Source organism: Rattus rattus, chromosome 1, assembly GCF_011064425.1.
Source record: "Rattus rattus isolate New Zealand chromosome 1, Rrattus_CSIRO_v1, whole genome shotgun sequence".
In the NCBI taxonomy this organism is placed as follows: Eukaryota; Metazoa; Chordata; class Mammalia; order Rodentia; family Muridae; genus Rattus; species Rattus rattus.
Genome location: NC_046154.1, coordinates 189,403,794 through 189,421,794, shown reverse-complemented (window position 1 = coordinate 189,421,794; position 18,001 = coordinate 189,403,794). Strand labels below are relative to the sequence as shown.

Genomic DNA, 18,001 nt, shown 5'->3' with positions numbered 1-18,001 from the left:
TAGAAACTGACCTTAAGAGACTCTTTCTTAGTGAGCTTACTTGAAGTTGAACTGTCCTTTTCTGAGCCATTATAAAGTTTAGATTCAGACTGAGATGAAAAATAAGAAGATAATTAAAACTTACATTTATCTTACATACATAAAACTTAACATTACCTTTCTTACACTCTTCCCATTTGCTGCTATGATTTAAGCAAATGAGGATTTTAATACAAAGTTTTCCCCACATGGTATTTGTATTTACACATGCATGCATTCACTGTCAAAAATTAATCTGCAATGTGAATTTACTGTTTCTAAATTTTATACAGCATTTCTCAGGGCATTTCTTAGAAAATATATAATTGTCCAGTTATTCTTTTTATAAACATTGCCAAAGCAGTGTTAAAATGACAGTTGAAATATGCTACAAAAGGAGACCATGTAAGTTTTCTCAAATTAACACACAGATACCTACTACCTCAGTTCCTCCATTTTCAAAAATTCAGGTAAAGCCAATTAAATTGTGCAGTTCAACATAGTACTCCTAGGATCTATTTCCTCCCACTTCTCCAGGGTACTTAAATTGTGATTAATGACAAAATTGTTTTTGTTTCTAAGCTTATACTTAAGAGTTGGTCTTCATAAAACTTTAAAAATTGAACAACACATGTTTCTGTATTCACTTTACATGTCAAAAAAAAAAAGGCTCAGAGAGGCTGATTTCTCAGACACAATTGTTAACATAGCAGTGACTGGAAACTGGCTCTCCTGATGCCGTGCCTTCAGTCTTTCATTAGGGTACAAAAGCAAACATTCGAGAGCTATCTTTATACACTTTAGAACAATAACATCCTACTCCCTCAATTCCCTACAGTTTTTCATTTCTACCATTGTCAGACACAGGACAGCATACTAGCATTCTTAGGAATTCTCTGAGTATACATGACTTGATCCAAATGGTGGCTTCCAAACGGTGAGCAGATACTCCTGCATATACTAGCTTTAACCAAGGATCCTTCACTCAATTTTATGAGCCATGGTGACAGTACCATAGTTATTCACTGGTGATAAGACAGCCAGTGTACCAGCTGAAGAAAAGGAATGAGCTAAACATTTTTGACCAACTAACAAAATGGAAATGTCATTGAAGCTTATTTATCTTGTTCATGCTAAAAATACCCCTGGTGGTTGGCATGAAAGACCTTTACATAAATGGGGCATAGAAGAGCTTATGATGATGGTAGTAAATTGACAGGAAACAAGCTGAAATTATTTTCAACGCAGAAAACAGAGCTCAACCTGCCTCAACCTGCTTAAACTTTTAAGTTGCTGATCTAAGTAGCTTGAAATACCATATTGCTTGTCCTCGTGATGATGGCACAAACTCTGATACCAAAACAATTTTCATAATTACTCCTGCTACACAGCTATCTGTTTCCCCAAAGCAGACAGCCCCAAAAGATGACACAGCTTCTGTGAGAGGGATGCAGCGCATTACAACTGTCACAGAACTCTACTTCCTACAAACAGAAAGAACACGTTAGATAATAATGTCTAATGAACAACACTCGCCTCGTTTGTTAGGTTGAATGTTGATGAAATTAATGGCTGCGTACTACTGACAAGCATTGTGTATGTACCACCTCACGGAATGCTTAAAGCAACGGGAGATGGAGTGGCACCCCCTTTACTAGGAAGAAAGTTGTACCTCAGATTAAACAGCATCCCAATCATACAGTGAATTCTGTGCCCTGTGAACACTGAGCTTCGTGGTTTTGGTAAGCTCACTTCATCGGGTTATTGCTTTTGAAAGCTCTTCATACAACCAGAATCAATGTGAAAACTTTTCTTTATAAATAAGAGAAAATGTTTCCCCAACAACTGCAAGTGATAACATTTGGTTTGGCTACTACAGGATTCCATTGTCATAAGTTGTTCTGGGGTTAAATGAGGTGACACACATAAAGTGTTTAGCATAATACTTGGTATGTGCTCTGATTCAGCTTTCTTTGGGTATCACACATGTGGTGTATAGATATACATGCAGGCAAAAGACCTATACACATAAAAATAAAAAATTTTAAAATTTAAATTTGTTCCCCCAAATTACTTAAATAAGAATGAGTAGGTTATACATTAAAATATTTAGGAACAAACTAGTTACTATAGTTCTCTTGAAAAATGGCAGAATGAGTGAATATTACTAATACCAAAAGTATTAGGAGTTATTCACTATGGTTTTTGTTTGTTTGTTCAGGACATGGTCACATGCAGTCCAAACTGCGCTCCAATTCACTACATTTGAGTTGTTTGACATGGGAGCCACCAGCCATAGGCAGTTACTTAGCAGCTGAGGTGTACCTAGTAGAATGAACATCCATTTAATTTTTAAAATCAACACAGCAAATACTCCTTTATACAAAAATCACCATAAGACCCATTTCTGTTTCCGTCATTGGTGTCCATCAAGAGTGCAGAGTTCAGTCTCCCTGCTGTTTCCTTATCTCTCCAGGTACATATAGACGGCACATGGCTTTGTGACTCTATTTATTAAAGCTCCTGCACAAGGATACTGCTAAACCATATTTTCCACAATTCCAGTACTAAGTGCTTAAAACAAGCCTTAAAAATAATCCTACTGTATTTCAAGCTATGAGCAGGATATGCTTTTCTTTGACTTTTAAGTTATAGGTTCTATATAATGACCAGCAGAGCTCAGCACACAGTGCTCCAGAATGCAGCGTCTCAGCATACTGCTTATTTTAAGACAAAGGAAGCCAAGAGAAAAGTGCAGAAGGAAGAAGCCATTCTGACTGCACCTTATCTGTCTCCCTTTGACAGGCCATAAACGAATATGTAATTTTAGGTGGAGAGAATCCAATGACACACAGATACTAAGAAGAATCTCCACAAACAGGCTTGCCTTCTGCCCTTCCTTATCCTCTCTGTGCTGCTTAGCTTTTGTCAACTCATCACAAACTAGAGTCATCTGAGAAACAGGAACTGAAGAATTACCTCCATCTTGATTGATTACTGATGTGGGAGGGCCCAGCCTGCTGTGGGCAGTGCCACCCCTGGGCTGGCGGTCCTGGGTGGTATACTAAGCAAGCAGGCTTAGCAAGCTGGTAAACAGCATTCTCTTCTTCAGCTCTTGCCTCCAGGTTCCTAATTAAGTTCCTGTCCTGACTTCCCTCAGTGACGGACTGTAGCATGAAGTGCGAGCTCTCCTCGAAGAGCTGCTTTGGTCAGTAATTTATCACAGCAATAGAAAGCCAACTAGAGCATCCTCTGAATGCTTTAAGGAGCTAAGCCCTGGATGAGGAGCTCGCCACCAGGCAAGAGCTCTAGCCCCTTTGGTAGCCTTTTTGCTCAATCAGGCTTGTGCTCTTCATCAAACCAAAACATAAAACTATACAGGTTTCCCTATTTGTTTCTAAAGGCTCCAACATTATGTGACATTACATTAAATAAATGTGTATATTTTTGTCTTGTTGATATGTCTTTTATTATAGGGGATTCAGCTATAAACCTTGCAAAGAATAAAAAAAGAAATACATTTTCCCACCTACATGACTAAACATTTCCCCATGTATGCTATATAAATACACTGTACTGGGGCTGGAAGATGACTCACTTGGGAAGCATGAGGTCCTGAGTTAGATCCCCAGAACCCACACAAAAAGCGGGTGTGTGTGGTCATGTGTACTTGTAATTCTAACGCTGAAGAGTGGGGAGCAGAGTCTCTGTGCTCACTGTGGCTAGTCTCACCTACCTGGTGAATTCCAGGCCAACAGGAAACCCTGTATATTAGAGAAAAGATGGGTAGTGCCTCTCAAGGTTGTCCTCTACCCCCACATGCCTACATGCACACATGTACCTGCACACATATGCCCAGTAAATAAATGTGCTGTGAAACTTCATCCTAAATATACACCCTGAAGTGATGACTATTCTTAATATTCTTATTCTGTGTTTAGTCTGTACACAACGGCAATCAAAACATGCAGTGTAATCCTTTCAACTATTCCTAAGAACAGGAGAAAACACATAAGGTAGGATGAACAAAGCCTACTGCTAGGACAGCAGACACTTCACTGGGTTAAGAAATAGGTTTCTGAGCCTGGAGAGATGGCTCAGTGGTTAACAGCACTGATTGATCTTCCACATGGTGGCTCATAACCATCTGTAATGAGATCCAATGCTCTCTTTTGGTGTGTCTGAAGACAGCTACAGTGTACACACATAAATCAATCAATCAATCAATCAATCAATCAATCAATCAATCTTTAAAAAAAGGAAATAGGTTTTCTTTCAACCTATTTGATACCAAAAACTTTTAAGAAGCTCTCATCATTGCTACTTAATCTTATCAGAAAAAAGTTGGAAGTTAAATCCCTTGACAAATTTTGAAAAACTCATTCAACTTTTATCAATCTATAGATTGCCACTATATCACTCTAGTGGTATCACTCTAGTGGTACTTTTACAAACATTAACTTAGAATAACCATGTCCTATTTAATTATAGGACACTACTGCAAAGATTTTTGTTTGTCATCTGTTAATGTATATGAAGTGGAAGTTTTTGGTGGTGTCATGTGATGCAGACTCCTGTGGTATTTTGCTGAGGCAAAACCCACGGGAGGACACATGTTTGGAGAGAGTATGCATAGGACTTAATGGACATTGAAGAGCGCTTGCATAGCTAGCTGTGCGACATGTCATGGTCTCCTATCTTCTCGGATCTTGCTTCATTGAAGGAGGCAGTGAACGGGCAGCCCAGCTGCTCTGGTTGTTCCCACTGACTTGCGCAGTTCGGCAGAGGCTGGCTGTCATTTGCTGGATCGTGTCACCACTGCTGATTCATGTTCGATATTCTGACACTACTCAACTGGACTGCAGGTATCCTGACAAATGGAGGTTGGAATCGCCCCCCAAAACTCCTTCTACACAGGCCCACATCCCTTTGTCCTGTTTACCATCTTTTTCCCTTACCTTTGGATGGTGGGCTAGGAGTAGGGGGGATCAAAGTGTTTGAGAACCCCTGTTAGAAGTAGGTTTAAAAAAATCTAAGCCTGCATGTATATATTTTGACTGTCATAAATAAATTTAAAATACTTAAAAATGTCTTGTTAAAAACATGAAGCCTGAAACATCTCTGAGTGGAGCTTTGAGATTTCAGTTTGAGAAGGTCTACTGCAGCCCACATACCAAAACGAGTTCCTCTGAAGAGAGCAGGGGTTACCAATCAGCACATTGCTCTGACTGGACTCCACTGCACCCCAGTCAGTCCAAGCACAGACCTTTATACTTTTCATACATGCTGTGTGGTTTAAAAATACCAACATAAACATTCCTATGAACATGACACGGTTTTAGTTTAGTGCCTGCATTTTAAATGTCAGAAAACTGTCCTGTCACACACTGAGAACAACAGTACGCCTACCTTGCTCTTTGACATTGAAAGTGAAGAGTCATCTTTATTTTGAGAAATGTCTTCTTTTCCTCTTTCAAAACCTTTGGGGGAAATGGCAATATTCAGTGATTACAACCTTTGAATATACAGTCGTTAACGTTAAAGAGCAAATATGACCACTCAATTCAGACCTGCTTGCTGCTATTCCTGCTCACAGAGTTCAAACTACTGTGGCTCGCAGTCATCTCACTGCTCAAATAAGGAGGAGCCTTAGAACGCTCAGCCCTAGCATAACTGTCTCCTGAGAGGCTGCATCCAACAGCTGACGGAAACAGATGCAGACACCACAGCCACACACCCAGTGTCACACACCCACAGTCACACACCCACAGCCAGACACCCAGTGTCACACACCCACAGTCACACACCCACAGCCACACACCCACAGTCACATACCACAGTCACACACCATAGTCACACACCCACAGTCACACACCATAGTCAGTCACACACCCACAGTCACACACCCACAGTCACACACCCACAGTCAGACACCCACAGTGACACACCCACAGCCACACACCCACAGTCACACACCATAGTCAGTCACACACCCACAGTCACACACCCACAGTCAGTCACACACCCACAGTCACACACCCACAGTCAGACACCCACAGTCAGTCACACACCCACAGTCACACACCCACAGTCACACACCCACAGTCACACACCCACGGCCACACACCCACAGTCACACACCCACAGCCACACCCACAGCCACACACCCACAGTCACACACCCACAGTCACACACCCCACAGTCACACACCCACAGTCACACACCCACAGTCACACACCCACAGTCACACCCACAGTCACACACCCACAGCAGTCACACACCCACAGACATCCACAGCCAGACACCCACAGCCACACACCCACAGCCACACACCCACAGCAGTCACACACCCACAGCAGTCACACACCCACAGTCAGTCACACACCCACAGTCACACACCCACAGTCAGTCACACACCCACAGTCACACACCCACAGTCAGACACCCACAGTCAGTCACACACCCACAGTCACACACCCACAGTCACACACCCACAGTCAGTCACACACCCACAGCCACACACCCACAGCCACACACCCACAGTCACACACCCACAGTCAGTCACACACCCACAGTCACACACCCCCAGTCACACACCCACAGTCACACACCCACAGTCACACACCCACAGCAGTCACACACCCACAGGCCACAGACACCCACAGCCACACACCCACAGCCACACACCCACAGCCACACACCCACAGCCACACACCCACAGCCACACACCCACAGCAGTCACACACCCACAGCAGTCACACACCCACAGCAGTCACACACCCACAGTCACACACCCACAGTCACACACCCACAGTCACACACCCACAGTCACACATTAGGCAGAGCTCGAGGACTCTTGTGGATGAGTTGGGGGATGGATTAAAGAGCCAGAGGGAGGAGTCAAGGACACCATGAGAAGACCTACAACGTCAAGTAACCTGGGCCCATGGGGGCTCTTAGAGATTAAACCAATAACCAAAGAGCATTCAGGGGCTGGACCTACGCCCCCTACACATATGTAGCAGATGTGCAGCTTGGTCGCCATGTGGGTCCCCTAACAAGCGGAGCAGGGACAGACTCTAATCGTTTGTTACCTGCTTCTGTATCCCTTCCCCTAGCTGGGCTGCTGGTCTGGTCTCAATGGGAGAGGATGAGACTGAGTCCTGTTGTGACTTGATGTGCTAGAGTGGGTTGGTACCCATTAGAGGCTTCCCCTCTTCTGAGGCAAATCAGAAGGGGTTATGGGGAAAGAGGAGCTGCAATCAGGATGCAAAATGAATAAATTAATGAAAAAAACTATGGTGCTGTCAAACTAGATTCTGTGGTTTTTGTTTTAACTTGGAGAGATGGCTCGAGGGCTAAGAACATTTGCTATTCTTCCAAAGGGCAATTCTCAGGCAATTCAGAAATCTGCCAACTCCCTTCTGGCCTCACACTTACATACACATGGTATTCATCCACATGTATATGTTAATAAATCACATGTATACGTTAATAAAAAGAAAATTTAAAAGAACAAAGTTAGGAAGGAGGTAGGTGGAGGAAGAAGGGGTGTATCTGGGAAGAGTTAGGGGGAGGACTGGAGGGTGAGTATGCTTATATGACAGAACTATGTTGCGTGCATTGTGCAGTTCTCAAATAACGAAGAAAGAGGCAATGAAGAGTTCCCCTGAGTCCCCCAATGTCAACTTGAATGTTATTTTCTGTGCAACTGGATCAATTCACATGACATCATCCTCTTAGAGCTTTTAGCCAAGAAAGCTCTGGTGGCTTTTTGTTTGTTTGTTTGTTTTGTTTTTTGAGATAGGCCCTGGTATAGCCAAGGCTAGCCTTAGACTCTATATAGAGCCAAGAAAGTGATTCCCTTTGCCTCCACTTTCTGAGTGCCAGGCTTACACAGGCTTGCACCACTTCACCCAGTGTATACAGTTATGGGGAACACAATCATTGCCATGTAAATGTTAGAAATGTTCTCTGCTAATCAAGGTAAATACCCAGAACACCCGTGAGCTGATTTCTGAACTAAAAGAACCATACAAACCAGCTTTTCTCTTTTATTGTCAACTAGGTGATAAAGACATGTGGGAAAATAAATCTTTAGTAAGAATACATCAAAGAGAGGGGAGAAGGAACAGGAGAGGACACAGAGCAGGGAAGGAAGGAAAGAGGAGAAGGAAGGAGGAAGAAAAAGAAATAAGAAAAAAGAGAAGAAAAGGAAGGGAGGAAGAGGCAAGAGAACTCACCCAAGCAGTCTGGGTGTGGGGCCCGTGCCTGCAGTGCTAGCTGTTTGGGGGGCTGGGGCAGGAATCTAGCAGCTTGAGACCAGGTTAGGTAACACGGTCAGATGTCATTTTTTTTTTTTTTCGGAGCTGAGGACTGAACCCAGGGCCTTGCGCATGCTAGGCAAGCGCCCTACCCCTGAGCTAAATCCCCAACCCCGTGAGATGTCATCTTAAAGGGGGAAATAAATATCTAATAATGTACTTATTATAAGAATTAAATGAACATGTATACAAACAGTTGAGATAGAATTTTACATATAGTCTATACTGAGCTAATGTTGACCCTTATTTCTAAATAGTCTAAAACTGTGAATCTAGAATTCATGAACGATTATGAGATTATGGAAAGATTATGGTTATGAGCAGTGTTCTTGTAGAAGTTCGAGATCAGTTCCTGGCACCCACACAGTGGTTCCTAATCATCTGTAATTTGAGTTCCAGGAGATTCAACTCTCTCTTCTGGTCTCTGGGGATACCAGGCACACACAAAGAATACATATATACACAATGGCAAAAGGCAGATACGAAAATAAGTAAATCTAAAAATAATGCTCCTGTTACTTGTAGGGCAGACAGTGTTAGCTCTTTCCACACCTCACAAAGGTGAACCCACAGCAGAACCAATGCCTGAAGCATTTCAAAATGATTTATCATTTATTGTTTTGGGTTTATAATTTTTAATTCTATTCTACCTTATTAATTCTAATATCTTTACTAAGTTAAATATGTAGTATGAAAATATTTCTCTAGAAAAAGCAAAGATGACTCAGTGGGGGTGGGAAGATTTTCATAAATGCAACATGGATTTCCAGATGAAAACTTACAGAAATTTGAAACAAATATAAAGCGAAGTTACAAAATCAAACTTGAAACTTAAAAAAATGTACTCAATGAAATAAATATACCCATAAAGAATTGAACTAGAAAATATCATCCTGAGTGCGGTAACCCAATCACAGAAAACCACACTTGATATGCATTCACTGATAAGTGGATATTAGCCCAGAAGCTCAAATTACCCAAGACACAATCCACAGACCACATGAAACTCAAGAAGGATGACCAAAAGGTGGATGCTTCTCTCCTTCTTAAAAGGGGGAACAAAAATATTCATAGGACGGGATGTGGAGGCAAAGTTTGGAGCAGAGACTGAAGGAATGGCCATTCAGAGCCTGCCCCCACACGTGACCCATATATATACAGCTACCAAGACTAGATAAGATTGATGAAGCTAAGAAGTGCATGCTGACAGGAACCGGATATAGATGTCACCTGAAATACACATCCAGAGCATGTCCAGTACAGAGGTAAATGCTAGCAGCAAACCATTGATCTGAGAATGGGACCCCCGTTGGAGGAATTAGAGAAAGGATTGAAAGAGCAAAGGGGTTTGCAACCCCATAAGAACAACAATGCCAACCAACCAGAGCTCCCAGGGACTAAACCACCACCCAAAGACTATACATGGACAGATTCATGGCTCCAACTGCATATGTAGCAGAGGATGGCCTTGTCAGGCATCAATGGAAGGAGAGGCCCTTGGTCCTGCCAAGGCTGGACGCTCCCCAGTGTCAGGAAATGTTAGGGGGGCAGGAAGGGGTGGTAGTTGGGGAAGAGAATACCCTTATAGAAGAGGTGGGGGGGGAGATGGGATAGGGGGCTTATGTCCAGGAAAGTGGGAAAGGGAATAACATTTAAAACATAAATAAAAAAAAATCCAATAAAAAAATTCTACAAAAAAAAAAGAATTCTCAATACTAATGACTAACATACTTCAAAGAACCTATAAATATACACAGGGAAGTATACATTGTTTAAAAGACTTCAGTTTCCCCAGTGTTGTTCTAGTCTCATCTCAGTCTATATCAACCCACTTGCTAGGTTAAGAAAAGGTCCAGCTCACTGTGTCTGCATCCACGCACGTATTATTTCCAAACTAGAACAGTAATGACAAGAGCACTCTAAATTAGACATTGTGTGTATATGTGAGTAAGTTCCTGTCTGTGTATCTGTGGTTGATATCAGTGTCTTTTCAATTACTCTACACTTTATTTTTTGAGACGATCTCCTGTGAACCTTGTCCATCTGGCTAGTTATCTAGAAACCTCCCAGCAAACCTCCTGCCTCCACCTTCCCAGCACTGGGTTACAAATATGTTCTGCTGGACCTAGATTGCCCATGGGTGCAGAGAATCTGAACTCAGGCCCTCATGTTTTCATAGAGCACCATACAGTTAACCGAGCCATGCCCCAGCTCTACAGCAAACATTAACAAAATGCAATCTACAACGTCCTAAATGTTAGAAAATGGTAGTCATGAACCTAGGTTATATACGACTTGTCAAACCATATCAATGAATTCCATTTTAACAGAGTGCCATATTTTAAACTAGCAAATCATATAATTAGCTTCATTCATAGTGCATGATTAACTTTAAATTAATTTTTCATTTTATCTATAAATGGGTGAAGTTAAATGCTTTCTAAAATATGCAAATCTGGTCAAATTCCTTAAATGTCAACTAAAAGTTTTAAAAAGTGGATGATTAACATAAAACATACAGAACATATAAAAACACTCCTCTAAAAGCTCTAAAACAAAAATTTTCCAAATTGCACACTGGGCTTCCAAGGGGAATTCCAAAGCAGTAACGCAACAAATTGCTGCTAGTGTTTATGCTAGATCTTCTCCAGACTGGACGGATCTGAAATCCTAAAAAGGTACAAAATTATCTATCCTAAAAACATCTGCCATAAAGTTTAATAATCAGGACCTTGTCTTTAAAAGTTATGCCATGGAAGTCTATTTATTAGGACTTTTGGGGCTTTGTCAGAAACATTTAGCAGTGGTCCATTATGGTGGTGCCCACCCCACCCTTAACCTCTGCACTTGGGGAACACAAGCCGGTGGATCTCTATGAGTCTGAGGACAGCCGGGTCTACAGAGCAAGTTCTAGGTCAGCTGAGACAACCTGTGAGAGCCTGTGCAGGCCACTGCTTCCTATATTCAGAAAAAGCTACTGTCCAGAGAGGAGCCGAGGACTCAAGAGAGAAGTGTGACACTACAACAGCTTCTCATAATGAAGGCAGGAGAACAGCTGAGAGAACAGGGAGTGGGATCCAAGCACTAGTGCCATCACTCATTAGCTATAGAGTTGGACAAGCAATTAAACCCAGGGCTGCCATTTTGCTCCAGGGGAGAACACTGGAGAGTCTGAAGAGAGTGCCACAGTACTCTGCAAAATCAAAATGCACTGGTGCCTTTCCAAAATGTTCTCATCAAAGCTGATACAAAAGAATTCCCTAATAACAGCTCAACCAAAAACGGTTTAGTCACATGTAACCTGGCACTTAAATACCTACGGTATCCTTTTGTTTTGACGTCTTCATATTTGGAATAGTCAGGCTTATGATGATTCTATTGAATAGAACTCGTCTATAAATCCATGCCAAGTTTTGTTTAGCTTCTAGTGACTTTAGTTTCTTGTCTAAGTGAACTTTCTATGAGATGATTTCTTAGCACAGAGTTGACTTCTACTAAACAGGATTCTGGTTCTGAATAAATCAGCTTTTTAAATAATATGAATGCTAGCATAATGGACAAGATGCATTCCAAGAGCAAAACTTGGCTTGTTTAGATACAACATGAAACACTTTATGTTGCTTTGGTCTTTTAAAAATTGCTTATATTTTTACAAATGCAGGTTTAACTAACAGCCATCTACTAAGTAAATGTACACAAACACTTACTATGCTGAATATCCAAGAACTATAAAATCGTATGGAAAAAGAATGCTAAGAGGGTCCAAAGGGTGGATGAGCAGGCACCGTGCTTGCCAGCCACTAACCATGGCAACTGTGTACAATCTCCAGGGCCTTCATAGTGGAAGAATCAAATCCTGCAAGTTGTTCTCTGACCTCAACATGAGCCCACAGCATGCTCACATATACATGCACAACTGTAATTTTAGAAATTTTTACCATTTATCTATGTGTATTTTGCTTGAATTTATGTATGTGTACTACATGCAAACCTGGTACTCATGGAGTCCAGGAGAGGGTGTCTGAACCTCTGAAACTGGAGTTACAGGCATGGTTAGCCATCATGGGTGTGTTAGGAATGGAACCTGTGTCCTCTGAAAGAGCAGTCAGTGCTCTTAACCACTGAGCCACGTTTCTGGGCCTGAATAATTGTTTTTTTTTTTTTTCTTTTTTATTTGAGAAGTAAAACGTTACTTTTAAAAGCCTGAAGTAAAGCTTATAGTCTATTTCTTTGCTAAGGGTTTCCCACAATTCTTAGGTAGCATTCTGGAAACAAGTAGAATGGCCACAGCTGTAAATCAGAGCTGAGCTTTCAAGATACAATTAGGTCCAAAGTAAGCCAAACACACTGCATCCCAATGTTATGAGCACACAGGCAAGGGCGGAGCTCTGGGTACAGCTCTTTATCAGTCAAACAATGCACTGCTTGGTAGAAGGGTGTGGGAGTGAAAAATAGAGATGAAGCAGAAATAGATAAAACTGGGGTTGGGGATTTAGCTCAGTGGTAGAGCGCTTGCCTAGGAAGCGCAAGGCCCTGGGTTCGATCCCCAGCTCCGAAAAAAAGAAACAAAAAAAAAAAAAAGAAATAGATAAAACTTCCTATAAAATATAAAATAGGTAAAATTTCCAATAAAAATTAGAAGTGATGTGTAAGATAAAGTTATCATTAAATATCACTGACTTAGAATTAATTCTCCTCGGGGTTGGGGATTTAGCTCAGTGGTAGAGCACTTGCCTAGCAAGCGCAAGGCCCTGGGCTTGGTCCCCAGCTCCGAAAAAAAAAGAAAAAGAAAAAAAGAATTAATTCTCCTCTAATGTTACTAGATGAAAGCAAATGCATCTAAGATAATTTTTCAGGACAATAAAATATCTCAGAAGACATCAGATGCCTACTTCTTTTTACCTTTAATTTAAATACATAACAAAAAGCCCATTCTCTGGGATACTGGATTCTACTGCTGGGCTGATAAAGCTGATACTCTGAAGAGCTTTTATCACAGAACACAGATGAAGCCTTACAGGATTTCTCTACTAGAAGAACTGGGAGACACAGCAAATCATTTATTCCTTTGACAAAATAAATTCACAATGATGCCTTTGGTTTCCTAAGTAAGTACATATCACACTTTCAGACAGGAAAGTTTTCTACTGTTTACCAAGGTCACTGATTACTCCTTCATGAGAAGCAGGTCTGCGGCGTGAAGGTCAACAATGGCCTGTGCTATTACACCTAGCAACGGCTAAACAGTCAAGAACAGGAGCTAAGTCTCAGGTGAGCAAAGGCTGCACGTGACAGTATTTAACAGCGTCAGTATAGTTCACCTAAAGTCACTTCTGAATAAGGACACACTAAAATTTACACTGCTTAAGGACATAAACGAAGCGTGATTGTAAGCACACTATGTTAAGAAGACAATACTGATTAACTACTACTCAAAGCTTATGCTACTTAGGTATAGCTTAGAACCGTGGTTTTATTTATTTTTTTTTTTTGAAAATGTTGTTAGAAAAGAATCTGAAATTAGTGAATTTATAATAATATATTTAATGTTTAGGTATCTCAAAACAATGCTTATTGTCATCATGGTTATTCACAAAGACACAAAAAGGTTAGGATAAAACAGAAACTCTACTTCAAATTAAAAAAATGTAAATGTCAAAAAAAATATATATATATTAGTAGATATTAAAATGAATAACCAAATATTTTGTCACAATAAATTGTTTTCAAATAAAAGCTCAAGTTGTCTACATCTTATTGACCAATCATTTAATGCCTAAATGATAGCTTTAAAATATCTAATTTCATTTAATAAATATTACACTGTATATAACATATAATTTTCTTAGCAAAAATTAACTCCACATGAATAAGTCTAGCAAAAAATATATAGTAAAGAAAACTTTACTATAGTCAAGAATTAAAAGATTGTTAAGATTAACATTAATTATAATGACTACTTTACAGAAATGGCTAATTATTCATGTTAAATGTCTGGGTTTCATCTGCTAAAACCTCTGTCAATATCATTTCTTTACAGGAATATATATGTATTGTATAAATCGAATTCAGAAATGCTTTAATTGTCATCAAGGGTCATATATTTACTTCTATATTTAAATCAAAATGCACATGGTAAAAAGAAAATCAAGATTTCTATTTTCCCGACTCATTAGCTCTTAAGTGTTAGCTGAAGAGACTATTACGAGAAACTGACAGGAAGCCCAGCCATAGTGAGGCAGTCACTGAAAGCTAAGCTCTCGCAACAGAATGGTTTCAATGAAACATAACGATAAGATTTTAAAATCCCCGTTTTATTTTCATTAAGAAAATGTAAGAAATTAAGACAAGAATGCAAGATTAAACAAACAAACAAACCTTGTAAGGAAGGAGAAAGTTCATTGTATCCTCCAAACGAAGCATTCCGGACAAGCTTTCGGCCATCAATACGTGGAGGGAATAAAACAGACGAAACCCCAGTACATGAAGAAAATCTACGATGTTGTGAACTCTCTTCTTTCATGGCTTACAAGGCCTATTTAATATATATGCTCACCCAGAAGGCTAATTAGCCCAATATGGCAAAGGCAGGCTTTTCTCTCACATCCAAATGTAGCCAACCAGCACAAACAAAGGACACACACATTTAACAGAAAGGAGGACCAGAGACTGTCAAATCAGCAATAAACAGATAGAGAGACTGACGGCAAAGGCACTGAGCCAGACAACTGGTTCCTTTTCAAAAAAAAAAAAGAAAAAAAGAAAAAAGAGTTGATTAAAGGGCTATTCCACTAATGCTTTGAGTTTATATCAAAGGAACGATTCCCTGCACTGAACTGCTCGCTGCTTTAGAAAAACAAAGCAAGATCAATACTTAGCCATTCTCGATGAAGTAATAGGTTCCCTTCTTTTCTCAAGATGACAAACCTTTCACCACATCTATTATGTTTTTGTAGTATCTGGCCACATCTCCCTCCTCTCCTGACTCTTTTCTTTCCAGCTTTTGGTTACTTCAAAAATAGATCTCAACATTATACTTTTTATCTTTCCTGAAGCTTCTAGATTTATATCTAATCTGCTGCTTGTCTTGGCCATAATTAAGAATTCATAAGGAAAGATATTCTTTCAAGTACAATTTTGATGGATCACAACTGCTAAAGCAGAGAGTTAACATATAAGTTTTACTTCTAAGAGGAATACAGTAGTCATTAAGACACCGTTAATGTGAATCAATTAACACAGACGATTAAATGACACCATAAAGATGCCACACACTCTAGCATACACTCCCTTGAAGCATTAGCTGTACAGATCCTCTTCCTGGTGTTTAAAACATTCAAAATGCATGATCTACCAACTACTTTTGCCCATATAAAAACAAATAATTTGCTATTTCAAAAGTAATAACCTATACCATCTCCTTATGCCTAACTTTTAAAATTCCCAAGAACTCTTCTCGTTTTATTAAATTACTTTTGCCTTATCCTAACTCCATTCAAGTTAAACTTGGTGGTTTATTCTTACAAGAATTTTGCCCTGAGATTCAGTTTCTTTCTTACTATGCACACATTTTAAAGCCGACCAAGTCTTGGTTCACATACAGCATCATTCCATATAACCTTAAGAGTATTTCTTCTTAAGGAAAAAAAAGCATTAAAAACACAGTTTCTGATAGTGAGGGTGGTACATGCCTTTAATTCCAACACTCAAGGGGCAGGAGCAAGCAGACTACATAGTGAGTTCCAGGCCAGCCAGGGCTACATTAAAAAACAACCAAGTTTCCCGTATAATGTTATCCACCTCGTACTTGGGCAAATGCATTTCAAAATCATTGTAAAATTAAGTTTATGGTTACTCTCATCAAAGCTGTGGTGTTGTCTGAGGGCCTCTGTTTTTGCCTTGTTTCACTCTTCCTCAAACCATAAGATGTAAATTACTAGTAATTGTAGGCAAGCAGAAAATATAATTAATTCATATAGTTGGTGCTTGCCTTTAAAGGAATAAAGAAAAGGCATTACCCCTTACAGTTAAGTAGGGTTTAAATTTAATGGTGTCTCCATTTCCTTCTCTATAAAATACTCAGAGTAGCATCTGTATTGTAGGATTATTGTATACAGTCTGCAAAGGTTCCAGGCAAAAGCATTAGAATAACGTGTTCTCTCCTAAAATTCAAGGAACATCAGAGGAAAGAACTTGTTTTTGTGTTTTGAAGACCATAAACAAGAACGGGAATACATCTGCAACACAAATTTCACAATGAACCTGAGATGCACAAATATAGGCTCAAAGAGGCACAAAAGCCATGTCACATGTCAGTCTTTATATCAAAAAGTCCTTTTGTGCACAATTCACAACAGCAAATTACACAGGATTATGTCAAATGGACAAATTAATATTTTAAAATATTCATTAATAATACTGGAATCTCAAAGAGAATGGTGCCCCATTTAGAAATCCTAACCCTGCCAAACTCTCAATTTTGCACATTAGTAGAATATAATAATAATATTTAAAATATTATAGCTTTCAAAAACCTACTTTGCACTCATTTTTATTTACTTTTGTGTATTTTTTAAAGAATCCTCAAGTGCACCTCTTGTCAGTTCAGGTTCTAAAATACTCAGATTTGATGCACAAGGTACTCAGAGCTCATGAGTTCACTATCCCCTAAGCCTCTGTATTATCTCCAACCAGAAATCATGTGACTGTCCCCACCCATCCCCTGCTCTCTTTCTGGTAGAACTGAGAAAATACCCATGTAAACAATCTCCTCTAGGGCTTACTTCTGTCCAGTCTATGAGGTAGAAAAGACTGTACCAGCATAGATACTGTACCAAAAAAAAAGGTAATAGTAAATCAGCACTGTTTAGGACATAAAAGGTCATCAAGTCAAATAGCTACTTTTACCAAAACGTCCCCTGCCAGGGCACCATGTTTTACAAGGGGAGCTGCTTGGGTCACCTCCGCCCAAGTTCTTCTCTGACCTGAAGCTTGTCCTTGTGTACATTATAATTTTGTCTCTTTCCCTAGACCCACGTTTGAATTAACTGACAATATCTCTAGTACAAGAACATGTCCTACTTTTCATTTGATAGGCTACTGTAAGCTAAACAGTACAACATACTTCTGCTGTATTCCTGCTACCAGCAATAGCCCAGAACCAAACTACAAGCAATGCTGAGCCCTGTGTTTTCCAGCACTCACTAGTGATTATGACTAGTAATCCACTGAGCATTTTATGACTGTAGCAAAATAACTGACATACAAAATTGAAAAGGAAAAAAAGAAGGGCTTTTGGCCCATGGTCTCAGTAGGGTTTAGTTCATGTTTGGTTTGGTTAGCCCTATTGCTAAGGCGTGCAGTGAGACAGAAAACACCACAGTGGCAGCAGCATGTGACAAAAACCTCCTCACTTCACAGTAGCCAGGAAGCCAAGGAGACAACAGGACCTAAGGACAAGACTGACTGACCTTCTACTAGTCTATTCAGAAACTAGGTTTTATCAAGGGCTTATTCTGCTGACAAAGTTAGAGCCCCTGAGATCCAGTTACTGCAACAGCCCAACACCAGGGGAACAAGCCCAAAACACATGATCCTTTGAGTTCATTTATATCCAAACCATAAGATTCTCAAAGAAATCAAGGCCACACTACAACCCA

The 18,001-nt window shown here is 40.0% G+C and overlaps 1 protein-coding gene across 2 annotated transcripts in view; it reads right to left on the bottom strand.

Annotated features, from left to right (window-relative positions):
- Osbpl8 (oxysterol binding protein like 8) overlaps positions 1 to 18,001 on the bottom strand; it is a 159,018-nt gene that overhangs the window by 46,472 nt on the left and 94,545 nt on the right. The window contains exons 1-3 of one of the 2 annotated variants that reach the window (XM_032912315.1): positions 14,721 to 16,600; positions 5,428 to 5,498; positions 12 to 89 (exon numbers count right to left, since the gene is read on the bottom strand). In XM_032912315.1, coding sequence (XP_032768206.1) covers positions 12 to 89; positions 5,428 to 5,498; positions 14,721 to 14,865 — 294 coding nt within the window. In that variant the 5' untranslated portion in view covers positions 14,866 to 16,600. Of the gene's footprint in view, positions 1 to 11; positions 90 to 5,427; positions 5,499 to 14,720; positions 16,601 to 18,001 lie in introns of those variants that run through there. The other variant, XM_032912307.1, reaches the window with a different exon arrangement.